A 26784-nucleotide genomic window follows, 5' to 3' on the forward strand; every position below is an offset into this window, starting at 1 on the left:
TGAGTTTGTAATCCCACACTTACACTTTATCTGCAACTAGTACTGGAATTATGCTGTTTTTCTTGCATTGAGGGGTAGTAAATCCTCCGGTGATGCTTTTTTCTGGGCAGGGAGTGGGAATAAGCGCTGGGATTTCTGCAGTGAAGGGAGTGATCAGTTTTCAGGTACCTACAGCACCAGGAAGGAGGAAACATGAGATGGCTGCGGTGCAGACTGGGACGCTGCCTTCGGTGCCGGTGTTGGAAAGGCTTTGGGATTTATTTTCCCCACGTCCCAATGAATGTGTCTGACATCAGCAGTGAGGCCTGGAGCGGTTCAGTGTCCCTGCCCACGTGTCGTGGTGTCCCCAGTGCCAGGACGGGATGTGAGCGCATTCATGGCGTAGCGGCCCTGGCTTGGGTTGCTGAAAGGGAGAGGGGTGGCAGGTGCCGCAGCACAGCTCCCCCAAATAGAAACCACCCGGATTTGAAACTAGGTCAGAAGCACGACCCGAAACACACTTTGAGAAGTTTTGAACTGCACCTCTTCCTCCTGTCCCTGGCTGCCGGGGCCGTGCGTGTCTCATCGACCAGAGATTCGATATTAAAACTGAGCAGGTGGGTTAGTGCTGCCTCTGACTTGGTGCTGCCTGAGCAGAAGCGCTTACAGGAGTGATGTGACTTGCAGTTGGCCTCTTCGTGTGCTGATACCTTTCTGACCCGCGTAGCTGGAGGTGTGTTGAAAGCGTCAGTCCTCAGTGAAGCTCTTGCCTTTGAACTGGGATTGTCTGTCAGCAGCAAGAACCGCCTTCTGCAGCGAAGTGTCCCCAAGGCAGCCCCGTGGCAGGTCGGGGAAGCGCAGAGCAAAGCAGCTGCAGATGTCTGAGCCACGGGAGCTGCTGGGGCTCGAGACCAGAGTGACCGCACGTGTCCGCAGTGTGCTTCGTCTTAATGCGTTGTTTATTTGATGTCCTGTTTGTTCTGGCAAAGCCTGATTGCCTGCTGAGATAGATAACTGAATGCTAGAGAACAGTGTGAGCTAATTCTGTTTCTCAAAAAGAAACCTCTTGCGTTTGCCAGAAGCAGCTTTTCTCCCAGTGGCTGGTGAGTGGCAGCCAGGGTAAGGGAGGGGGTAGTCTCTTTGCCTATCCCCAAGGCAGGGGAGGTGGCACACTTCATTTTGGATATGTCTTTAGTGTCCTGGGTACATAAGCAGAACCAGACAAAGGGTTTAGGCTTTGGTTGCCCCACAGCTGTGGGAGGCAGCGTGTCAGATGGGGCGTATGGAGAGGCTTTGGCTCTGGATTGTGTCTTCCCTCTTCATATCTATGTGCTGCTGGTCCTTTGAGAGGTGTCTGGTGACTTCAGCAGACCCCACTACACAGCCAGCAGGCAGGACACGACCACGGTGGGGATGGTCGGCAGCCCACCCCAGAGGGACTGCCTTCTGTCTCACCACAGAGCAAGCCATTAATTTCCTGTTACTAGTTACAATAACACAGCACGTACTTAAAAACAACCCTAAGTTAGTCCTCCCTCTGAAAGAATTTGAACCTGTCATGAAATTTAGAAGAGAAACATTTTCCCAGACGGCCCGTCCGAAGCCGAGCATTTCTGTTCTCGTCAGCTGCTCGTGCTTCTGGGAACAGCAATTGCTGTGTGTGGTGGGGCTTTCCTGGGATACGGGGGCAAGAAGCGCCATCCCGGGGAGCACTGTCCAGCAGGATCCGCCGTAGCCTCCCTTAGGGTTGTGCCTTGAGTGGAGAAAGGTTTGGGCAGCCTGGGAGCAGCTTGAAGTTGTTGTCATTTAGACGTGATGAAGGGCATGGACCTGTGTCAGCACATAGTGTGTAGCCCTGATACCTCTCGCTACTCTGATGTTTAATCAATGACTGGTTCCAGACCTTGGGGTACACTGGAGGTGCAGAGAGAGATGGTGTAACAGCAGAAGGAAAGGAATGTGGGGGTTCCCTGGTCATTTGGATGGGTTACTGTGGGGGTCTGACCTGGAAAAAACAGTATTTTGTTTGCAAGCATGTGTGCTTGTTGTTATTGTCTCTGCTACATTCATGCGAACCTGGGCTGGAGGAGCTGTTCCCAGGGCCAGCTGAAGCTGAGGGGGCTCATTTGCCATCCTGGGGGGCAGGAACTTGTTAGCATTGCCCAGAGTGTACCAGCTGAAGAGATCTGGGCTGGGGATTAAAGAATTCCCTGATATTTCAATGGCTGATCGAAACCATACTGAAAAATCTCTGCCTGGGGGAGTTGCTGCATTTGATTAAATAAAATCAGCCTCTTTTCATCTGACTGGAGTAGAGGACAGAAAACACGTTGATGTTACACTCATGATAAGATCTTATCAGCTTCTGCCTGTGAATTGTGACCAAGTTTAATTGAGAGTTTAATTGAGATTTTAATTGACTTTTTCCCTGGGTTGGTTTGGGAGGGTTCCTCTTCCCCAGAAATGAGTTTTCCAGATGCTTACTTTAAAGGAAAAAGAAAAAAATAGTTAGGGATTTTCTTTGGCCACCTTTCCAGCTCCCAGCTGTTCAGTACTGGAAATGTGTTCTTCATTATGTCCAAGAGATAAATGTTTCTTTCTTCCGATTGGGGTGGCGATAGATATTTCAAAACGTACGATGCTGTAGACAAGTGAGTTAGTATCATTTGTTTTCCGCCCAGCAGCGTGCAGCAAACCGGGCCGGCTGCGGTGGGGAGCGAACGCCAGCGCCATGAACCGACGGGGAGTTGCTGTGGTCTTGCCTTCATACACCAGCTGTCCCCAGGCTGTGCACAGTCACTTTATTTGGGTATAGATTCAATAACCAGGTGTCTGGTTCTGCCTTCAGGCAGCTTTGCATTAATTAAAAAAAAAAAAAATTATTTTCTTTTAAAAAGGCAGAAATTGTTATCAATCCTTCAGCGCTGCTACTTTCAGCAAACACGCTGCTGTCTTCACAGCACATCTCCAGCCTACAGCTCCTTTCTCCTCATCTGACCCCAGAGCAGTTGAGTCCTGAAGTGAGCCCGATGAGCCGGCAGTGGGGCTATTTTGGATTAAGAGGAGGAGGGGTGAATTCCAGCTTCCTGGAGCATTTTCTCCTCTGCCAGTGTTGGCTTTGCTCATAGCAAGGATGCTCCAGCTTGTGTGCTTTTGGTGATCTTGGCCGGGGCACGTCCACAAATAGGAGGGTTGCAGGGCACCACCTTGTGCATATTCCAGCTGACCTTAGATAATTAAGTTGCTGAAGTTTGGCCCATAATTTCCCTCTTTGGTGAAGGAGGTGTGTGGAGTTAGAGGAGATAAATTTGGGCATCTGTAAGAGTTGCTGTCTGTAGTTGCTGCATCCAGCTGGGGCTCCACAGAGGTGATGACACAGGGGGTTGCAAAGGCAGTGTCTGGTTCTGAGGGCATCTTCTTGGGAAGATGGAGAGAGAGCTGTCAGCCATGAAGGTGGTGTTGTAATCAGGGTACATCCGTGAACAAGCCCTTGGAGCACAACAGCAGTGGCTGATGCTGTAGATGAAAACCTGTGGTGTGAGAGGAAAAAAAAGACTGAAAATTTTGCTATGGGCTGATTGAAATTCAAAGAGAATGAGCCAGCATAAGCCCCAACTGAGAGATGAGGTGACTGAAAGAGAAGGATGTCTTCATCCTTTTTGTCTCTCCTTTGTTTTCTGTGGTAACAGCCCAAAGAGAATCGGAGAGGCAGGATGTGAATGGTCTTTTCAGATACTCTAGACCTTCATTTCCAATGTGGGAAATGCTTCAAAATATCTGTTTCACCCAGAAAGAGTTCAGAATATTTTTCCCTTTAAAAAATGTTTAGTAAGTTTTCAAGTTTTTGTTGTTGTGGGGTGTGTGTGGTGTTTGTTTGTGTATTTTAAAGAATTAAAATACCAATAGAAGCAAGAGGGCATAAGCCAAACATTAAGAAAAAACCCTTGAGGATAAAATGAGTTTGTGAGCAATTTGGTCTTGAACTCTGTGGGAACTGGACTGGATCTGTGAAGTCTTCCCGGATATCCCCACATAATTTGGAGACCTAAAAATAACACAAAACTTGAATAGCCTGGATGACCTCAAAGCTGCTTTGTGAGAGACTTGCAGCGTAGCCAGGGTAGGTGAACACCCTGCAGCACATCCAGGTTTCAGAAACCCCCGATGAGACAGTTGGGGAGTTGCTAATTGCTTCCTGGTCTTCATTACCATCAGGCTTTGATGGATACAACTCCTGAGTTTGCATCTGCAATGAGCAAACAGCGATGGGGCACGGTGGCCTCTTGGAAATGTGAAGCGAGTCTAAAAGGTCCAATTAAGTCGGTCCCAGGGAGGGCTGGTTCACAGAAGCGCGGCCCTCCCGCCGCCGGCTGTGCTGGCGGGAAGCCCCTGCAGTGATTTATTTTCGGGCTCTGCTGTTGCACCATCCCCAGTGCTGAGCAGCTCAGCGGAGGAGATGCAAGCGTATGCAAAAAGGTACTTGAAATGGAGGTCTGGTTTGAAACAAAGCAGCCAATTTCCTTTCACCGCAGACAAGCCTTATCTTAGGAGATTACGTTTGTCTCGAATGGAGCCTCTGGTGTCATAACCGTGTTCTTCCTGGGCAGATAGAGGCTGCACAAAAATCCCATAGCGGCTGGCTGGGTTCTGGTTGTGGCCATGACTCATGAGCCGTGGGATGTGTGGGGACCAGGGAGTTTGAGGCTTTTTCTCTGTTTGTTTGTTGGTTTGTGTTTAAACTGGCAGAGAAGAAGAGCTGCAGAGCTTGTCCTGCACATTGGTGAGCGGGGCAGCTCGGGTGCCTTTTGAGGCATCTCATCAGTGCTGCCTGCAGCCCACAGACGTGTGCATCCTGCTGTGCTATCGAGGGAGAGGACTGCCTGGGATCCCTCTTGCTGGTCTGACAGGCATGGGGATTTCTCCCAGTAGTCATGAATGCGTGTTGTCCATAGCAAAAGTCTTTTTTGGGACGTGATGTCCTCAGCCAGAGAAGGTTGTTTTCTCCACCTGCCCGGGAGCACTTTTCAGTGCACCCTCACAAGTACAACTGCATAAATCAATGGCTACGTGGTTGTTGCCCTAAAAGGGTTGCATCCTGTATTGCAGATAGGCTGCTTAATCAGTCCATCATAACCAAGAATGGACCATGTTTTGTGGTCCTGGCACAAATGTAACCGGATGTGTTTGCCCTTTCTCCTGCCCTTGACCCAGTGGATGCTGTTGAAATTTACATTAGTGGTGGGCTCAGATAAGTGTGTCTGGTTTGACCAGCGCTTTACCAAGCTGTGCTCAAGGCACAGCGAATTTTGTAGTTATCCTGTCCTTTTCAGCCAGGGGAGATTGCTTCTCATCATCTCTGCATGCAGATCCTATCCTACCTCTGCAGTGAGCTGGATAGCCAGGTTGCCAGGGAAGTTGGACTGGTGTGTGTGTATATATATATGTATATATGTATGTATGTATTTTTTTTTTTTAGCTCATTCATATTGTTCTGTGATGTTAAATGTTTGAAGCTGTGGCAGGAAGAGGCTGGAGATAAGACGACAATAAAAGGCTGGAGTAAGCCCTGCAAACAGAGATAATGCACTTTAGAGAATCCGGGTGAGCTGGCAGACTGGAAAGTTCAAGGAAATGTAAATTTCTTGCCAGTCAGGACGGTTACTTTTCTCACCAGCTGGTTGTGCAGAGCAGCTTCGCTTGTGATGTACCTGAAACAGCTTCTAATTTAACTTGGACCACTTGTTAGATACAAGTTCATTATGTTCAGACCTGTATGAATGACACTACGTATATTACTTCACTGAATTTATATTTTTTAATCTTAGTCCATTTGAAGGATTTTGCGTTACACCTGGTCTAAACCACAAGACCTCTCACGTACCCTTCTCAGCTCTTCCTCCCCTGCATTCTTGTTCCACAAATCCGTCTTGTGATGTCTGACACTTCTACAAAGAGGAGAAATTAATCCCCATGCATTTTGCCCTGATTTTCCACACTCGCAGCCCAGCTCATTGGGAAGTTGGTGTTATATCATGAGGGATTTGTTAATGCAATGGAGAGAGGTCTTCTGCCCATCTGCATCATGGGTTCCTTTCTCCGACTGCCTGGGTTTGAGAGGTGTTGAAGGCAGAGTGATGATGGAGAGATACAGTGAGCTACAGGAGCTGGCTGCAGGGTCGCGCTGGCTCCAGAGGATTTAAGACACTTTCATACCAAAATCCTTTCTTGAAGGATGGTTTTGAAAATTGCTGAGTGTTACATTTCATAGGAGCTTGAGAACGAGCTTGGGCTGTGTACCTTCTTGTGCAGTTTGGACCCGAACTGAGAACCAGGCAGGCTCTCTGTTCGGGCTGTGCCACCTTTGCTTAGCTTGAAATGCCATCAGGGCTACTGCACTGGTAGGGACCCTGTCTTCATTGGGGTGTTGTTTAACCATACATGGTGTTCGCTGAGCTTAGACATCAGCAGTGTGATGTAGGTGCCACATACTGTGCCACACTGATTTACTTCAGTGCTTTGAGCTGTTCCCAAGTGCCCTGTGCTGTTTCTGTACAGAAATTGTGCAACAATTGATGGACGCGCTGTGCTGCTGTTGCTTTTTAATTGTGGAGCAGGAGGAATGAAGCGATATGAAAGGTCAGACCAGATTTCTTAGTGAGGAGCTGTTTGCTGTTTGGAGGAAGTTGCAGAATTTTGGCCCAGCGCGTGCTGAAATTCCTGCCTGCTTGTGTGGGAGCCCTTGGGTGAGGGGGGGCAGCTCTGCTCACGAATCCATCGAAGCTTTACCTCAACTTTTATTTATTAGGATATGAACACTTTGCATCTTGCAGACTCTGTGCCTGCCTGAACTGGTGGTGGTTTGTGAGAGCGGGGATCAGAAGTGTCCCTCTGCTGTCCCCATCTCCTCCCAGCAAGGGTCACTGGCTGCAGTGTGGGCACAGCCCGGAGGACCCGAGTACCCCGGAGATTTGAGCTCTGCAGAGCTGTCCCGTGGATCTGCGCTTTCTGACAGCTGTGCCCATACATCTGGGGCTGGAATGTGCCATGTCTTAATGGCTTGTTTTTGTCACGATTGCTGCCAACGTCACGGATTCCTTCTGTATGTTTTAAAAGCGGACAATCTGTGACTGTGGATGGCTTTATTCGCTGCATCTCAGCACGCATGCAGCTGGGTGAACAGTTAACCAAGTTAACTGAGTTAACCAAGAGTTGTTAAATTATACTCAGAGGGAATGAGAAAGATTGGGAACATCACTAAGCCCTGGTAATCTCTTGGTGAAATCCTTTTGTGGTTGTGTTGTCCTTGGCTGGTAGAGGGATGAACATAGTCTTTTAATGGTATCCTTTCTTTTCCTTGCGCTCAAGGTCATAATTTCTGCCTGGTTGGGCTGCATGTTGATAAAAGGAGGTACCAGGTAGGGCCATCCTCTCCTTCATACATGTGTATTGTACATTGTTTGAGTCTTCCTTCACAAAGCAACATATTGATGTTATTGAAATATCGGTGTTCCCTGAGCAAAGGTGGCGTTGGGGTGAGTTGCTCTTGAGGGACGTTGTCCTTGTCAACCCAGATGGATGCAGAGTGATGTGGACTTAAAAGGTTGATTTGCAGAGCCAGTGCCATGCTGGAGCTCACTGGGAGACACCGAGCCACGTCCTTCCAGATCAGAGATGTGCTCATTGTCTATTAATGCATATTAATTGTCTATTAATAAAATTTGCCATGGTAGGGTGAGGCACTCCAAGGAGATTTTTTCTTCCATTATCCTCTCGAAGTCTAGCTGGCATTAAAAACTGAGTCAGTTCTTTCCCATTAGTTACCAGAAAAAAACTCCACTTATGTGACAAGTGGTAGCTCCCTGAAGAGGCTGCTGCTGCTTGCTGTCTCGAATAACTGCTGTCAGATTGCATCCCTCAAGTCATGCTTTTTCTCAACAATTTCAGATTTAGGATGCAAGCACACCAGTTAGCATTAGAAAATTCAGGGAGTTCCTGCTAGCTATTTATAGAAAAGCACATTTTTCTGTATGTTTTGGGATCACTAGAGTTTTTGCTGGTATTGTTGTCATTTTACTAAAATTAGTCACAAACTCCCGATAGTTCAAGGGAGGAGAATTAAGGCAATGCACCAAGGGACTTTGAAAATCGACCCAAAGAACAATGTGGAATTTTTTTCTGCTCAAAGCCATCATTGTGTAGGTGGCTGGATTTATTAATCTCTCTGGATTTGAGTGACTTCCAGTTAAATTCCTCTAGAACACCAAGTCTTTCTGGGGCATCTGCTCATTGCTCACCTATCTACATGATACTTGCGGGCAATTTGGCTGCTTCTGCCCGCCAGATAACACGGCACAAGCACATGTTACTTCACGGTGGGGCCATCAATGCCGACCCCTTGTGCTCCTTGTGCCTCTGTGAGCCCTGAGATTAATAGTAATTTTCCATTTTTCTTCTTCAAGCCACTTTTTTTCTTACCCCTCTTTGTAAGTAATACCATCTTTCACTGTGAGGAAGATGCTGGTATGAACTGCTGCTAATCCTGCCGGTGACTTAATTACAATGCAGATATTTTCCCAGAAAACCCGACTCCCAAAAAAGTTCCCAGAAGCCTCCTGGGAGCATTTAACAGTCAAAGATAATTGACACCTCAAAGGTAAATATCTGAGAATGTGAAATCCTGAGTATAGGGCCCACTTAGCCCTTCCCTAGGGGCATGCTCGTTCAAGTTTGGGCTGAAAGACAAATATTTAACTCTTGTCTCTAAGGGGTTACTTTACACTTTTCCCAGCAACATAGAAGGTGCAAAGGCCATCGCAGCCAAGTGCAGGTTATCTCCTAATGCACAGTGAAAGCCTAGTATGGGCGAAGTCCTTATCTGTAAGTGACTGAAGCCTCATCCCGAGGAATTCCAGCCATCCCCTTCTGCCCTGACTGCGTTTTGCTCTGCTGTGACGCCTCCAGTAAGTGACACTTGGGTGGCTGTTGGGCTGATTCTGAATTCAGAAGGGAACCCACTTGCTGGGTTTGAAGCACGAGTGTGTGTGCAGGTTGTTGTGTCAGCATCCCCTGAACGCTGCACATGTAGCCAGGTGACATTTGCTGTTTGCAGCTCCAGGCAGGCACGCATTTAACAGGGTGTTCCCCAAATCCCATGTCCTGCCCAGACTCCTCTGTGTCTCTCCCATCCTTAGCGCCAGCCAGCTGAACCTTCTGTGTTTTGGACTCTTGCTGCTGTCTTGGTGGTCATTTCTAAAGCCTGGCAATCCAAATCTTCACTTGTGCAGGCTCGCCGAGCCACGGGCGATGGCACCGCTCTGTCCTGCCTGTGCCAGGGGCCACAGATTTGGTGCCTGAAGGGTTTTTGGCAGGAGCGGTGTATGGCCCTGGCTGCAGAGGGACCGCTGGCGCAGGAGGATGCTGTGGAGATAAAGCAGTGCTGTGTGTGAAACAAATCAACGAGCCAAATCCTCCTCAGTGGTGTTTAAAAAACAGAAAAAATCCTTTGTGGAAAATGCTCTATCAGCTGTTTACCTAAGCCGGGCCACTTAGAATGGGAGCAGGCACTGATTAGAAAACAACGTTGTAAAACACCGAGTTGCTGTTAGTGATGGCACTGAGCAGGTTTCAGTGGCTGGTAGTTCTGAATTTGTGGTTTCCAGGAGAGAATGAGACAGGAGGTGCTGTGAGCAAAAGAGAGAAACCGGCAAAATGTGTGTTTTGGGACCCACCCGTCTTTCAAACACCATCTTTTGTGCTTTTATTGTGCAGGGTTTGTTTGGTCTCAGGTATTTGAGTATTTTATTAAAAGAACTGCACAAAAGCCTTGCCTGCTTGGAGGGGAAGCACCTTTCGTTTACTGCCTAGAAGGGTTGAAAAAGTTCTTGTGTGTTTGGAAATAAAAGATAGGCACATACCAGCAGCTAAATGTGAGAGACTTTAATAAAGGATTCTGGGCTAGGAAGAAATAAATGTGCTGTAGGGACAGCAGGAGCTCAGCGGGGGACAGTCAGACTGTTAATGAGTAAATCCATTGCTTCGGTGAGAATAAATGATTACAGGCAAAAGATGCGACAGGGGCAGATCACTGACCTGGAAAAGTTCAAAGCAAATCAGAAGCTCTTTGGCTTTCTAGGGCTTCTTCACCTTCCACACACTTTTTTGTGGGGATAAAAGGTGCTCAGAGAGGCTTGATTGCTTATTAGTTTTAGCTTCTGCAACTGCTGGGAAGAGCAGATGTCGTGCCAATGCTGCAGAGTATTTGAAGCCTGACAAGTGTTCACTGTGCCCAGGGTAGCTGGTGCTCGGGCTGGGGACAGAGGTGACCTCTGGTTTTGGGTTTGTGACAGATACCCCCATCCCGTCTCTGGCCTCTGCCGTGTCTCCCAGGTGGGCTCGTGGCTGCAGCATCAGACCAAGACGGTGCCTGGGGGATCAATGGGCTTGGGAGGAAAGAAAAGCATCGGTCACTTTTGAAAGCTCTGGGGAAACATTAAAAAACGCACAAAGAAACCTCTCACCACAACACACCTTCCACGGTGGTTCTGAAATGCTTCATCTGGATTTTTCCTGCTTTCCCTGCTGTGCGGTGACCCAGACTGGGGTGCAGCGTCCCCCGAAATGCCGCAGGTGCCCGCTGTGCGTGTGCTGGAGTCCTTTGGGCTGGCCACTGCTCCTGTCCGCACTGTGCACATCCAGGAGGCCTCGTGTGCCCCTGAAGAGTGGGATTTATTGCCGTGTGCTGCACTGTTGAACCGCACACCTGCTCGCCTGGCCCATCCGATCCTTCCAGGAAATCCCAAGCAGGAATACGGCAGCGCTGGTAATGCTATCCACAGGCGTGCTCCATGGGGATATTTAGCAGCGGTTAGGAAGCGATGAACTGCTTTGTTTTTACATGGTGCTATTTTAATAAGTTAACGCCAAAGGTAATAAATCTGTCCTGCAGAAAATTAGAGAGTGGTTTGCTATATAAACTACCCCTGCGCACTGCGGGGCTGGGAACAGAGCTGCGTGTAGCTCCCAGCCAACGTAGCCTGCTTGTGCCGTTTTGTTAGAGGACCAATTTGCCAATATTAGAACATTTTCAAGATTGATTTTTGCGTATTCATTGTTGCTCTATGGCTTTATGGCACCTTGGAGGAACATCAGGGAGACTTCACCAAAAATCCCTCACCAAAGAAACACAAAATGTGGCTGGGTCCAGCTTGCTGTCTTGTTTCCACATGTGCCTCCCAGAGCTGGAAAACTGACATCAGTGTCTCGAGGGAGGGAATAGAGCAGGAATGTGCAAGTTTGCCATCGTGTGCTGCTCACACAGGAGGATACATGGACAGACAGACAGAACATACTGCTCCAAAAGCAGCTGAGTTTCTCTTGCCTCTCTGGATCCTGGTTTTACTCTTCAAATCTTTGCACTGTCACACTGGGCAATAATCAGCATTATATTTTCACGTGATTCTGGTGCTGGATGAAGCTGCCCATCATCCAAATGTGCCAAAGGATGGAGTGGGTGGGAGATGGAGGAAATGCCCTCATCTCCATCTTCCTCTCCTGGCTCTGGGACTTGCTCCATCCTTCCAGGCACTGGGGCAGCCACAAGTGATTGTTGCTAAGGAAACAGGCTTCAAAACCACTAACAGCAACATCATCTGGAGATAGGGATGTTACTATTTTCAAAGAAAGTTGGTTGCTAATTAAAAGACTCCTGTCAGAATTTCCTGGCTGAAAACTCATTTCATGAAATCCCAGGCGCTGGTTGGAGGTTGGGTTGTACCTGGCGTGCTTTCAGAGGTGCTGAGAGCAATGGAGACAAGGGTGTGCATCAAAGCTGCTGCTCCACCTCCTTCCTCTATGGAGAAGGGAAAAAAAATTGCCTAAGAGGCTGGGAGCATAGAGGTTTTTATTCATCTCATTGCTAATAGGAGCTAAATAAAGGCTTTGGAAAAAAAAACCCGACCATTTCTCTTGCGATATTAGTTGGGCAGATCTGTACTAGAACTAAACATGGAATGAAAAGTCTGCCTTCTCTGCCAGCTCCATTTTTAGAGCTACTGCTCCATCTTCGTATTTCTGAGTTTTCTCAGCATATGCACTTGAAGCAGGCAATCTGCCTTTATTTATTCCGGCAGGCTGTGATATTCTACAAGATAAGGATGTTGGATGGAGGGGCAGGCAGTTGGACAAAAATCCCTCTGAATACCAGGATGCAGGTCCTGTTCCAGGGTCAGGTTCACTGTGGTCACGGACTCCAGAATATTTTCTGTGCTCCGTGTAGGAATGACCCGAACCCTTACAGGCTGGAGAGGAGTGGGTGTGCAATATTGGCTGGCTTCTTTGTGTCCCAAAATTGCAGTCCTGACTGGGATGAAGTTCAGCAGCAGTCTGACAGCACACAGCATGGCTAATGATGGGTTTGGAAATCATGTTGGGAATCGTGTTTGGCTTTGAGGGCAGGAGCAGGATAGGAATATTTGAACTGGGCTTCAGCTGAGTTACTGCAACTGATCCAACAAGATCCGAGAGGATGTTTTCTGGGAAAAGCAGTAATAAAAGATAAAAAGTTAGCATGCCAGCCTTGTCTTGGGTATTTAATCCTGCTACTGCGGCTGGGACTGGCCTTTCAGAGAGCTCCCAGGAACACGGGCACAGTTCTCCCTGGTGCCCTGTGTGTGTGTACGCACAAACCCACATCTCCGAGGACTGAAAATGTGCCAAAAACAGCTACTGCTGCTTCTTTCAGCTAGAGAGAGCTCGTATGGCTTACGAGCCTGTGCACTGCCTGACCCTGCTGCCCCTTGTCCCGGGAGCACTTATTCCAGGGCTTGCAACCAGAAGCATCAGCTCTTTTTTCAGCTGTTGTTTTGACTTTAGAAAGCACTGAGCCCCAGGTTTGTGTTTGCATCATTTCAATGTTTGTGCAAAAAACAACTCTCACCATGCACTGATTTCTGACTGGATCATAACCTCTGCAGGGGACTTCTGAGAGCTAGAAGTGTGCGAGGAGTTTGGGCTCGAGGACATTTAATTAGGAACATTTCTTTCCAGCATGAAACTGGACAGTAAGGAGGAACCCCCAGAAACTCCACGGAATTTTCTGACTATAAACTCATAGCTGGCTTTGCAAAAAGATAAATGCAGAAGACAGATATACCTCACATTTCTAATCATATGTTTGTGGTTGTTTCTTTGGAGCAGAGGCTGACCCAGTAACAGAGACCAGAACACAGGCAGGTACGCTGGAGCTGCAGTGAATTTTGTCCAGCTAGAGGCTATGCCAGATTCCAGTAGAAGCGTTAATTTATTCCCTGTAGAATAAAGTCGGAGGAGGATTTACAGTGGAGAAAAGGTGTAAGTTCACTGGCTGGTGCTCAGCCCTGTTCCCATGCCAAGAGGCAGATGTGGAGCTGTGAGAACTGGTCCTACAGAGAAAGCAGCTGCCTGAGCTGAAGCCTCTTGGGCTTCACTAGAAAATAGCAACTGTACTGAGAGGATAAGGGGGCAGAAAATGCTGCCCTCCCCAAAAAGCTTGCTCTTGTAAGCCTTGACAACACGTAGGTTGCAGAGGGAAATTAAGGCAGCGTTTAGGTCTGGTTTTTTCCCAGTTTTTAGCAACTTGAAAAGGATGTCCATTTCCCCCTTGATGGGGGGAATGTTGTGCTTCAGGATCAGGCAGGTTTCCTAGCTGGATTTAGTTCTGATATAGCTTAAGGACATTTTTGTGTGTGTCCCGAGGAGGAGGCTGTGCCGGTGCCAATCGCAGGGCTGCCCTGTCCTCTTGCTCCGTACCCACACGACAGCGCTCGGCCCCCTTGTCCGAATGACCGTGGCAAGACACGTACTTTATGGATGACTTGGTAGATTCAAGCGCTTTATCCTCGTCTCTGTTTTCCCTTCAAAAGTCTCCTATTGATTGTCAGGGCTATTTTGGAGGTATGTTGTTATTGATACTCACCCTGCAGCTTGATGCCGTGTGTGGCTGGGGCAGGGTGAGGTGCAGGCTGTGATGGGCACCTCCTGCAGCTGATTACGGCTGTGATGGGCACCGAGCCGTCCTTTTCCTCCTCTTGCGGAGGTGTCCCTCTGGCTACCTGTTAGTCTTTGGGGGGTGTATGTTCATACAGGAGAGACTCCTGAGCTATAAATCTCTGCTTTTCAACTACTAAACTCCCTTTTGGGTTGTTTTTGACATTAGGAATTTTCTCTGATAAGAGAACTTATATTTGCCTTTAAATATCACTTTGTGACAGGATGATGGAGTGGGGATTCTTGGAGCGAGCCTGTGCCAGCCGGGGAAGGGAAATTCTGCTGGGGCTTTTGTTTCTCTCTAGCACTGATATTTTAGCTCTTTAAAAAGAGTAGGTTTATTTTATTCTTGGCAAGGGTGTGTGTGTACACGTCAGTGTCCAGACAAATGGGAGCTGTGCTGAAGCCAAGCGGGTCTCCTGCTCTCCCCTCCCTGTGGCACCTGGGGAAGAGCAGCTGTGCTGGGGCTTCTCTGCAACCAGTTTAAAAACACAGGTTGTGTGGGTGAAGCAGGGCTGCATGTAGAGGGCTTTTTAGAAAAAAAAAAAATGATAATTTTGTGACAGATGCAAGGTGCAGTCGGGTGTACCCAGGCTGGCAGTCCAGGGTGTTTGTTACCTGTTACCCCAAGAACAGCCCAAAAGCCAAGTACCCCAGAAAAGCTTCATATAGCAGCTTTTCCCGATCTCCTTGCAGACATTGCGGTGGGAACCAAGCCTTTACCTTGCCAGGCCAGGATGAGATTCCCTCGATAGGGCTTTGGTAGGGCAGGGGTGCTGGTTTGTAGTGCCGCCTACTTGGGTCAAGGCTCAGTCTAAGGTGTCGCCCAGCACAACCTCTGAGTACCGCCTGTAGCCACAAAGTCTGCGTTTTGTTTGCATTCGGACCGGTGGCAGCTGAGCTCCCTATCTGGCTCTCTCCAGCAGCCGTGTCATATCACCATCCTTTTAGATACGGAGGATTTTGCTCCATGGGCTGCTTGTGAGCAGGAGGATCTGCAAAGTGCCAGCTCATTTATTCGGTTTGGATCCCACAAAGCTCTCCCTGGCTTTCATGATGCCTTGAGCAGCCAACTAACTCTGTGTTCCTTTCTTTCAGCTCTTCCATGTGGCGTACGTCCTGATCAAATTTGCGAATTCCCCTCGTCCTGACCTCTGGGTGCTGGAGCGATCTACTGACTTTGGCCTTACCTACGAGCCCTGGCAGTATTTTGCCTGTAAGTATTCCAGTGTTACAAGAGAGCTGGAGGCAAGTATGAGACTGGGTTTGGTGTTGTTTCTGTGTCCTTGCTGTGATTTGGTTTGTGTTCTCCATTTCTTCTGCCCCATAAGGCTGCAAGAGTTGAAGCTTGGAGCAGAGCAGCTGGGTGAAGTTGTGGTGCTCCTCAGGACAGGAGGACTGTTTTGCTTTCTGGGACTGTATTTTTTAAAGTGTTGGTGTCCACCCGAATCTATGTGGATGCTGAAGCTGGCACTAGTGTCGGTAGTTGGGCATTGCTGATCTAGGTCTGCAACATGACATTACTTATCATCTCCTCCCTGCTTTCCTTTGTTAGTCTGCCCTGTACCATATCCAGGCTGACGTATTTCAGCTTCTCCAGAAGCAAACCAGCAGCTCGCTTCCAGGTGGCTGCTGTAATGGAAAAAATCTTGTGGCGGAACAATCCTCTTGCACTTACCGATACTGGAGATGGGATACAGCCTCTCCCAAAGTGTCTATGGGGTAGCTAGATGCCAAGGAACTTGTTAACCACCATCCCCTCCCAGAAGCAACAGCATTAATTGGGAGAAGATGTGAGTTGAGATCTACAGCCAGAGCTTCAAACCTGGCAAGGAAAGACCTTGGAGCACTCGAGGCCTCACCCTGGGCTGCCCCTGAAGGCTCATATTTCTGGCTTACCTGTCAGCCCGTGCTTTAGCTTTGCTGGCCTTTTTGCAAGAAAGAGCTGCAGATGTTTTACCCACTATGTTGCTTAGCATGGTAGCTCCTCTCCAGTGCAGATAGTTTCCCCTCTGCTGTGTACTAGTGGGAAATTACTGCTGTCAAATTGCCTGCTTTGCTTTTTTTTATCTTCTCTGAGAACTACCCTTCCAGCTCTGAAGCCTCTCTTGGGGCCCGTTACGGTCACGTTGTTGCATGGTCTGGGGCTGAGCAGGGAGCTCTTGCCCCTTTTGCTTGTTCTTTGCATGTAGTGGCAATGTCTGGAGTCCTCTTCCCTCCTGCAACATCAGACCTTGTTACCAACCCCCTTGAGAAGCGACGTGCAGTGACACAACCCAGTGGAAAATTCCCATGGAAATAAAGAGGTGGCTGCTCCAAAACCTGCCAGATTCGCTAGCACAAGAAGTCCTTTGCGGAGATTTATTTTTAGCATGGGGAATTCTGTAGGTGGTCTAATAAAAACAGTGGTCAGTTCAGCAAGAGGGTTAAAGGCGGCTGACAGAAATGTAAGTGTTCCACAGAGACTCCAGCAAGCCTCGCTGTGGGTGACACCGTCCCCACCAGCTCAGCGCTGCCCCTGTATCCTCGCTCATCGTGGGATGTGTTCGGGTCCCCACGCTGCCCTGCATCCCCCAGCCAGGCTGCTGAAGTGCTTTTGGCTTGGCTTTGTGGGAGGAGGGAAGAAATGAGTGTTGTGGAAAGCATCTTTCGGTGCAGTTAATGTGCTCCCTGGGGCGAGAGGCTGAGGGACCGTGGCGCTGGAAATCCTCCGTGCATCGCGGCTGGGAGACAACACGTGTTCCTCGGCCACCAGAGGAGAAGTGTGAGTGCTGGGGAGGGATTTACGGTGGCGTTTATCCGCATGAAGGGTTCCCCACGCAGCGTTTCAAATGGGGACTGTACATGAAAGATGCGTGGTCCCAGCTGTCCATCCGGCCCCGTGGATCCTTGCCTGCCCAGCTCAGCGTGTTGTGCAGGATTATCCTGTTTTGTTTCGGTGTGCCGGGCAGTGTCGCTGCAGAGGGGAATGCAGTCATAGCACAGAACAAGGCTCCGTCCTTTACAGAGCATAAGCAGGTTTCCCCAGCCTGTTGTTTCCTTAAAACATTGCTGTGGTTTATGGCTGATGTGTTGCTCTGTTTTAGCTCAGAGTGCTCAGCTGCTCTCTCACATGGTTGTGTAGATTTGCAAGAACCAGAGGAGTTTTTTGGTTTTCCGGAGTATCTGCTCTTGCCGAGCATCCTGTCTCCATGCCCCGCCATGGCAGTGCTCTGGAAATCAGTGTGGTGACCGGCTGCTCACCTGGGGCTTCAGAATAAATGGTCTTTAAAAAAGCACCAGGTGAAGAAAAGCTTTGTGGCCAGAGACACGATGTTAAATGTTTCCACATCATCTTCCTGTGGATGCAGCCAAGCTCCTGCTGTTGCCAAAACAGTGTTTCATGGAGCGAGGCCACGTTGCTGGAGATGAGGTGTGGGTGGTGCAAGCCAAAGGTGAAGGCAGGGGAGGCAGAATCTCTCTGTGCTCCCCATGTCCTGGTCCTTCTGCCTGGCTTAGCTGACCAGGGCAGCATGTGGAGTGGGGGACATGCCTTCTGGGGGCACATTGCAACAGATTTTGCAGGATTATTCCCATAAATTAGGCTAACGTGTCCCCATCGGCTCCTTGTGTGAGCTGAGCAGCGCGGGCAGGGGCAGTGGGTTGTGTTTGCTGCTTTTTACTCCCACTTCTCCCCATGGAAACACCCTCATGAGCACGTGTGCTTTGGCGCACACTGCTGAGAGCTCCTGGTGCAGGTGGAATTGGAGTGGGAGGGAACAGCAGCCTTTGTCCCAGGCTCTTCCCTGGGGCAACAGCCCCAGAGAGCAGCACTGTCTAGGTTTTTCACAGGGGTAGATGTGAATGCTCACCACCCTGCACAATCACGTCTTGTACTACCTCAGAATGTTCACGGTGGTTTGGTTGGCTCTGCCAGCACAGGGCTGCCAGGCATCCTGGGGACAAGGGTGCTGGACTTGCAGGAGTGGCTGTGCAGGGAAGCCAGGATGCTCCTACAGCTGCTTTGGAGACTCCTTGGCATGCAGTGTCCCCAAAGCAGGTTCCAGGGCCAGCAGTGTGACTGCCTGGCTGTGCCTGTTCCCTGGCTTTAGCCAGCCTTGCATTGCCACTTAGTGGCAGGAGCCCTTGATCGCTGTCCCCAAGGAGCGGTTCTGGGCAGCTGCGGCATTTCTGCTTTGTAGTGTGTGTTTAAGAGCAATTGCAGAGCTCAGGGCAAGGTGTCCCACAGGCTCTGCTTCTCCCAAACACCACCAGCCCCCTCCCCACACCTGTGTGTCCACCCTGCCTGCTGGGAGGTGCTGCAGTGGTGGCTGTGGCTTGTGGCTCCCATTGTGTGGCTCTGTGCTGGCTCGCTTTTCAGGACTTACCCAAAAGGTTGAAGAGCCATGTGAACGTGATGGTACAAGCTCCTGTATTGGGAGGGAGCTCTAGCAGCAAACGGCCCTTCCTCAGTTCAGCAGACGTGGTGTAGCAAAGCCAGTGCTGGCAAAGCAACAAATTCAGACCAGGGTTAGGGCTCAGGGTGGTTAAGCTGAGAGTTTAATGTCAAAATTGAGAGGTGGATTTCTCTGCAGGTGCTCTTGGGAGGTACAATGGCCATTCTCGCTTTCCATCTCTGAGTTAATTCACTACAATGAGGTGATTTGTGGGATATTCTGATCTAGCCTATTACTCTCATAGTGACTGCCTCCCTTGGTGGAGTACGTATATGTTAACAATGACAGAGTTAACGATACAAAGCAGGCTGTATATAGTAAATGCTTAACAAAGAGTATACACCCTTCCCTCATGTTCATCAGTGTGGGAAAATCAATACAGAGCTCTGAATTGTGCTCTCACCTCTGGTTGATGAACAGCTTCTAAGAGGGACTGCATCGAGAAGTTTGGACTGCAAACCGTGGATCGCATCACCAAGGATGACCACGCCATCTGCACCACTGAATACTCCCGTATTGTGCCTTTGGAAAACGGGGAGGTGAGTAGTTTCACATTTTCATCCCATGGCGTTTCCAAGGTTTTTCAGTGTCTGTATGTACTCTTATTAATTGGTTCCCTCTTGAGTTTTGGATGGCATTTAAAACTACTCAGTTAAACCAAATGAGATTGGCAGGGAACTGATTCATTTGTCTTGAAGGGAGGTAAAGACTGGGTTTGGCTGAGGGAGGGATTAATTTCCTCCCATCCCAGGGGATGACACAGATTTGTTTTCCTTCCTTGGACAGATTGTTGTCTCTCTGGTAAATGGGCGCCCGGGAGCCATGAACTTCTCCTACTCTCCTCTTCTGCGGAATTTCACGAAAGCCACCAACATCAGACTGCGGTTCCTGCAGACAAACACCCTGCTTGGGCACCTGATGGGCAAAGCCTTAAGGGACCCTACGGTGACAAGGAGGGTAAGGCAAGCCTTGAGACCTCTTGCCAATGAGGTGGAGGTGTTTGAGGGCTGTGCGGACCACCTCTGGGGAGGAGACATCCCTGGATGTTGCCTGTGGGGATTTCCTGTCTTCGTGCGTGCGTTCCTCCAGCTGAAGATGTTTGCAACAGATAACACTGCTGCCGTGACTGGAGTTGGGGGCTTTTTGGGAAGAATTGTGCTTAGCACCAACAGCGTGAAACACCTCTTAGTGTCACTTGGCTTTGTTGGCTGTGCTGGGAGACCTGGCTCGTAGCTAATGGGCTCTGTTAGTGGTGGCGGGTCTTACCGTGGAGAAATGGTGCAGCCAACAAGGTCTAGCTTGTCACTGAGAGGGAAATATCCCAACATATCATTTTACTGGATGAAGTCCTGCTGAATCCTGAGTAGGGCAGTTGTGAAGCTTATTCATACGGATATTAATGGCGAACTTTTCTTGTTCTCTCCAGTACTACTACAGCATCAAAGATATCAGCATTGGAGGGCGCTGTGTCTGCCATGGCCATGCAGATGTTTGTGATGCCAAAGACCCTAATGACCCTTACAGGTATGTTTTTCAAAGTTTTCTGTGTAAAAGTGTTTGAATTGTTGTGCTAAGAATGAAAGGTACCAGTGTGAGTTGTACCTTTTCCTGAGCTGGTAACCATGTCAGCACTGTTGTCCGTGACTCTGCCCTGAGAACAAACTGGGAACCTGCCTAGCCAAAGTAGCAAAAATTATATGTTTTTGTCAGGCTATTTTTCAGTCAGATCAGCTCCCTGAGCTATTTTCCATGCCCGAAACTTTGCCATGCCCATGGGAGCAGAGTGCTGGAATGGAAGAGTGGGTGTGTGATGGCGATGCTGTTGTTGAACATGGAGGTCTTGCATCAAAGCCCAGCCCTGGTTTCTGAGCTTGTTCAGAGGAGTCTCTTGCTTCTCATCTGGCTTCTTAAGAATTGGGGTAGTGCTCTCAGAAACAGATGGTCTTTCAAGAAACCGGAGACCTTGCTCTGTCCGGTTCTACTCATAAAGAATGATAGATTATGTATGTAGCTAAACATATATTGCTTGCGAAGCAACAAGAGCATGCAAAGCTCGGCTCATGGGACTTCCCATCCGCCTTGGCAACTTGAAATGCCAAAGGCCTGCTTCAAACCATGGAACTGTTGCTTCTTAGCCATCTGTTTGCAGCCTGAATGTTGCCTTTATGAAAGGGATGGGTAGATTCAGCTGGACGAGGGAAACTTGTATTTCTTTCTCATCAGGATCATGTAGAGCTTTTGGATCTTCTAAAAGAAAATTCCAGTGAGTCCCAGCCAAGGTTAAAGCCGCTAAGTATTAAAACAAAGATGTGTTGGTAAGCAAGTCTGCCTTAGTCTGCCAAACTCTCTGACAAAAGGAAGGAAGTTCATAAACACTTGTATGTACAGTTCCTTGGGTTTGTTTTATACTTGGATGTTGCTGGATGCACAGTACACCTGCGTACCAGGGCAAAAGGGCTTCATGATGCAAAGTGATTATTTCACATAGAAATGCCATGATATTGCTTGGCTATAGCAATGACTTGGGTCTTTCCGGGAAGGGAGAGAAGATGAGGGAGGAGAGATATGTTGGGGTCCTTGTTCAGTGCCGCTTCTGCTGACAGCTGTCTGTGCCTCCCAGAACTCACCTCCTCCGCTCTCATTTGGATGCATTTGGCATCTTCACTCTTGGCCCCAAACTGTGCTCTAATGTTGCAGCACATGTTCTTAAGCAGCTGTTGTATTTCACTGTGAGCAGATCGCGCTTGCCGGGAGGAGAAAATATTTCCTACTTGGGTGCTTTGTACAGTGAGCACACAACATCTGTAGAGCCCTTTGGGATGCATTAGGACAAAGATGCTGGGTATACAGAACTTCTCATGGCATTGCTGTGCCCTGTTAACAAGCCCAGGAGTACAGAGAACTCAGCAGAAATATGATGCTTGCAGTTGAGAAAATTACTAATTGGTGAAACGCTGCCGTTCTCCAAGGCTCCAGCAGCAGCTGTGTCCAGCCTTCCCGCGGAACGGGCGCTGCTGGGCAGTCAGACATCCCTCTGCTCCTTCCCCATGGGTGATACAGCCACGACACTGCGTGGCAAGAGCATCACTGGGGCAGCCAGGGCTCGGACACGCTGTCCCGTCGTGTCGTGAGCCCCAGCGGTCAGAAACGTATCATTCCTTCAGAAATCTGTGTGACCCGAATAGGAGGTGTGGTGTGTCCCTCAGAACATGTCCTGATGTGTGACAGCAACAGGGCAAGGAAATGCAAATAGGGGGAGGCAAGGAATGTGAATTGGCCCAGCGCTAATGAAAGTCACAGTTATGTCTCAGCCTGTCTGGGAGGTCTCTGCTTCTCATTTTAACTTCTCTCTTCTGCACATGCCTGTGTTTCTTGTGCCTGTTGCCCAGAAAGGCAGGATGAGCACTTTGATAGAGATGAGGTGAGCTGAGCTAGAAATCTTGGCAGAGACTTTAGGACGTGATGGAGCATGTTCATGAGCTGACTTCCTGGCCATAAATGATAATGTTTATCCAGCTTTGGAAAGTTTCTCTGAAGTGCCAAGTTACAGAGGCTGCACATCCAGCTGTGTTAGGTTGGCAGCACGTCTGGTTCCCGTGTGTGTGTGCAAGGACCTGCAGTGTGTGGGCAGGATCAGCGTCCTCACGGCTCCTTTGCACTTTCCACAATTGTCTTTGCCCTGGGATCGCATGGGCTGAATTAAACAGAGGGAAGGAAAGTTCTCCTGGTTAAAGGTGAACACCAACAGGATCAGGCACAAACCTTTCTCCTGGCAAACCCCTGGAGCAGTGAGATAAGCATCAGCAGGGACCTGGCACGTTGCAGACAGGGAGCCCAGACAGGAATCATGTGTTAACATGCGGCTGCTGTTGACGTGAGCTCAGGAGGACCCTGCAAGTGCTCTGCGTCTGTCTGATAAGAGCAGCTGTTTCCGTGGGCTCACTCCCCCATCACAGAATGCCACGAGCAAGAGAGGAGACAAGCAGAGCATCCATCTGCTGCTTCTGTGCCTGATGCTGAAGGTAACAGCAGTCTGGCAGGCTAGAAGCAGATCTGCAGGAGATCAAGGAAGCTTTCCTGCTGCTGCATCATGAACGCTAGCTTGCCCTTTCCCACTTTAGAAGGAAAAGCACCATGTGTGCTGGTAGATTTGGGCTGTCTGTGAGTCCCTTTTGCAGGTGTTTTTCCCTCAGTATGGTCAGAAGCCGTTAGAGGAAGGGGCTTTTTTTGTCTTGCTCCTGCTCCTCAGATGTCATGGCCAAATCCAGATGCTGTAGAGCTTGTGTGCTGCTCTCAGCTCTGACACAGCTGCTCGCTAAAAACTGTTTATATTCTGTTATTGAGCGTCAATTCCAGTGGGAAGATTGCGGTTTGATTTTTTACAGCAGGACGACCAGCAAGTATGTGCTATGTGAACACAGCCGCTCCCTCTTCTCCCTTGTATATATTCAATCAATGAAACATGTAAATATTGTAGCTTATGCACATTTGTCCATAATTCATTAGCAGCATGAACTCAGCACAAGGTGTGGTAAAGCTGCTGTGATAGATGAGCTCTCTGAGAGGTCATTGCTAACTCTGGACAGCAGAGACTAAATAAATAGCTCCTTCTCCATCTGAAATGTGCTTCTTTACTCATGGAGTGCCATCTTTTTGCATTTTGGGAACTCAACCAGTGCTTTTCAAACATCTCAGACATCAAAGAGCCAGCCTGTGTGGCTGGAGCCACATCCTCCAGCCAGGGAGATTAACGCTGCTCTGCAGGTTTATGAGTTCCCTGACTCAGTGACTGTCTTGCTCTGCACATGTGTATATGGATGTTAACCTCAATTTCCAGCTGCTGCTGTGGGAGGAAAAAAAAAAACACAAAGAAAAAAACAAAGAAAAAACCATAAAATGTGGTTTCCTTGGAGCTGCCTGTGGCTGAGCATCTCATGGTGTCTGCAAGGGGAGGACCAGGAGCAGGGCTGAAGCAAACATGCTGACTGTGGCTCCTGCCCACATTGCCCTAAATTTGCACATCCTCCAGTGTTTTGTTAAAATGAGTTCACTTGTCCCACACTACTTCCTCTGCCTGGCTATTCCCCATGCATAACACTTGCTCGTCTCGCATCTTAAAAATACATATAGGTGCAAACCATGACACTCGTCTCATTGCAGCCATGGAGGAGCGTGTCTGAACCCCTACATTTCACCCAGAATGACTGCTCCATTTATTTCTGATGTTTCAAAAAATTACATTTATTTTTGAACACTGCTTTTGAATGGAAAAGCATTGGAGGAGGGAGAGGTGGGAGTGGCAGACTGGCCCTGAGGGGAAATGAGTAATTGCACAGATAAAAGCTGGAACACGCTGTATTATCCATAAGTCTAATACAACAAAGCGTTTGTGTTGGATGGGAATCGCATTCTACTAAGTGGAAGTTTTGGAGATGATGTCACTGATGTTAATGAATCACCGTTGCGGTCGAGCAGGGACGACATCTGTCAGTCGACCATCGAGATTTCTTGCCTGGCGCCTCCGGAGCCAGCACAGCCCTGTTTACCCAGCACAGCCCTGCCTGTGCTGGCCGACCGAGAAAAGCAGGAGGAGCGTTCCACAGGGAGCATGGGGCCAGCGTCTGCTAAAAGGCTTAATTCAAATTTCATGGCCTTCATCTCTGCAAGCACAGGTATACCCTGATGAGCAGATGGACCCGTGTGGCCCCATCCCTTTCCAGCCCTGGGCTGTCGTTTGGTCCTTTCATGCTGTGGTGGGACATCTTCATGTCCCTGCACCATGCTGCTCCCTCTCAAGTAATCTACTTCAGCTCAGGTTTCTTCTGCTGCCCCCTCTGACCGTTTCACATTTTATTGTCTGTAGAGCTGTCTAGGTAGTGGCACACTGTTTTTCTCTAATCCTTGTCTCCCTGTGAAGAAAAGAGTGATGGTGGTGAGGAAGAAAGGGACAGAATGGCACTGGAAGTGCAAAGTTTGGTGTTTGGCTCAGAAAAAAAATAATCAGCAATTCAAAAGTTAAAAAATCATTTTAAAAAAAGCCTATTTTCCAGAATACTTGACTTAACAATATCGCTCATTTGTGTATATGACTAGTGACGTGCACAGCAGGGCTACGCAGCAGCTCCCCATCCCATGAGTCCCTGTCAGGGTGACATCCTGGCTGTACCTCGTTCTCTCCCTCGCAGGCTCCAATGCGACTGCCAGCACAACACCTGCGGCGGGTCCTGCGACCACTGCTGCCCCGGCTTCAACCAGTTCCCCTGGAAACCCGCCACGGCCGACAGCGCCAACGAGTGCCAGCGTAAGTCAGGCTTGGGTTTTTCCTTCCTTTTCCAGCTGTTTTGCAAAGCCACGTTTCACCAGCCCCTTGATGTTGCAATGCAACTGTTCGCCGAAATGGATGGTTTTATGGTGGGTGGCACTGGGTGGAGATCACTGATGCTGCAAAGACAACACATTGCACAGTGGTTAATTGTGCTCAGTCAGGGCTCGCACAGAGAGACCCATTAGTTCTGTGCGGGACTTTGATGCTGCTTATGTTCCATTTCCTTCTCCATGTCCAAGGGTTCGTGCAGGCAAGTCTTGTTGCTCAATTCTGTCTCCAAGATGAATTACATTTGGATGTGTTTACATACAGGACGTATTTACTTGTCTAGAGAAACTTTCGGTAAATGCCGACGGGGAATTTATGCTGCACTGGGAATGCAGAACGTGGAGCGTAGCTACATCACACAATCACTTATAAACATGGGGCGGCAAAGGACAGATGGATCTTTATCTTGTGGGTTTGTAAAGAGCAGCCTCACTGCGTGCTGAACTTTGCAGCTCACCTCCATGGGTGAGCTGGGGATGGGATAAAAGAGCCAAGAACATTGCCCTTTAAACCAGACTACCTGAGGTCCCAAAGTTGAGTAATTTCTCTTTCTTGTCCATACACACCTGCACATGTTTTATTTCTGATTTTGTGCATGCTGCATTTTTTTGGTTGCAGATTAGGCTTTTGAGCTGGAAGACTTTTGCGAGCTTGGGTGATCATGTAATGCCCCAGATGCATTCTAGCATCTTTCTCATTGAAATGTAACCTAGGAGGAGGAGTTCCTATCTCGAGATCCAGCTGGTGACTGAAGGACCTCTGTGGGCTTGCAGCTTGCCTAATGTCTCTTTGTATTTTCAGCTTGCAATTGCAATGGCCATGCCTACGACTGCTACTATGACCCAGAGGTGGATCGCCACAAAGCCAGCAAAAGTCACGAAGACAAGTTTGAAGGGGGAGGTGTTTGCATTGACTGTCAGGTAGGCCTGAAGGGCTCTTACGGAAAAGGCTCTTGCAGATTTTTGTGTTTGTTTCCGCTGTCAGCATGGAGTTCAGCCTTGTTAGCAGCTCTGCCAACCCGCTCACACACCTTCTGTTGTCTTAATTAGGTCTCTGCCTGGAGATTGTCTCTTTGCCATAGATTAGAGTGTACAGCAGTAATGAAAATAGCACGGGGGTTCCTCGCTGTCCCCTGGGTGGTACCATTACCTCTGATGCTTTGGGGTTAGGTTTGCTGAGGAGGGCCAGGTTGAGGCGTTGGGAGGGATTAGGGTTGCGTGCCCTGGTAGGGACAGGTTGGTGCTGAGCACATTAGGACGTCCCTGCCTAGTTTGCAGTGCTTAGGTGCTGCCACCTCTCTGGATCGCTCTCTGACCACCAATGCAAATCTCCTCAGACTCCAAAGTTCCAAATAAAAGTGGGAAAGTCACTTTTCCACTCCCAAGTTGACTATGAGCTGGTTAATTTGTGCAGTGGCATGAAACTTTTAGCCGTGCTTTCTTACTGGGAGGAAACAAATTGCTCGATCCTCCTAGCACAAAGTGGTCAGGACATATTACCATCTGAAGCAAGTGAAATGAGCTTGAGGTCAGATATGAACCTGAAACTCAGACTAGGCTCATGTGAGCATACACAGTTTGCAGGGAATGCTTTGTTTTCAAATCGGCGTAAGTGGAATTTTGAGCAGATTTAGGTCTTCCGTGTGCTGGCACTTCTGAGTTGCTCCCCCTGGACCCTGAAGCTGTTAGTGAATGTGAATCCTGCTGGCAGAGGAACTCTTGCCCTTCTAACCCACTGTCTTTCAGCATCACACCACCGGCATTAACTGTGAGAGGTGCATCCCGGGATATTACCGGTCCCCTGACCACCCGATCGACTCTCCGTACATTTGCTACCGTGAGTGTGATTTCCTCTGTGGGCTGTGGATGCCTGCGGGGACTCAGTGACGCTGGGGAGGGTGATCTGAAGAACTGGGCTGAGAGGTGCTTTTTTCTGGCACAGGGAGTGCAGCACCTTAAGAGATGTGGCTGTGTG

The 26784-nt window shown here is 48.9% G+C and overlaps 1 protein-coding gene across 2 annotated transcripts in view; it reads left to right on the top strand.

Moving 5' to 3' along the window:
• The window catches only part of LAMA5 (laminin subunit alpha 5), an 89324-nt gene that overhangs the window by 22452 nt on the left and 40088 nt on the right, over window positions 1-26784 (top strand). For both annotated transcript variants that reach the window (XM_071815414.1, XM_065849848.2), the window contains exons 3-9: window positions 15100-15217; window positions 18858-18976; window positions 19224-19394; window positions 19864-19961; window positions 24623-24738; window positions 25612-25730; window positions 26556-26646. In XM_071815414.1, coding sequence (XP_071671515.1) covers window positions 15100-15217; window positions 18858-18976; window positions 19224-19394; window positions 19864-19961; window positions 24623-24738; window positions 25612-25730; window positions 26556-26646 — 832 coding nt within the window. The remainder of the gene's footprint in view (window positions 1-15099; window positions 15218-18857; window positions 18977-19223; window positions 19395-19863; window positions 19962-24622; window positions 24739-25611; window positions 25731-26555; window positions 26647-26784) is intronic.

The sequence above is a fragment of the Patagioenas fasciata genome, chromosome 16 (assembly GCF_037038585.1).
Source record: "Patagioenas fasciata isolate bPatFas1 chromosome 16, bPatFas1.hap1, whole genome shotgun sequence".
Lineage (NCBI taxonomy): Eukaryota > Metazoa > Chordata > Aves > Columbiformes > Columbidae > Patagioenas > Patagioenas fasciata.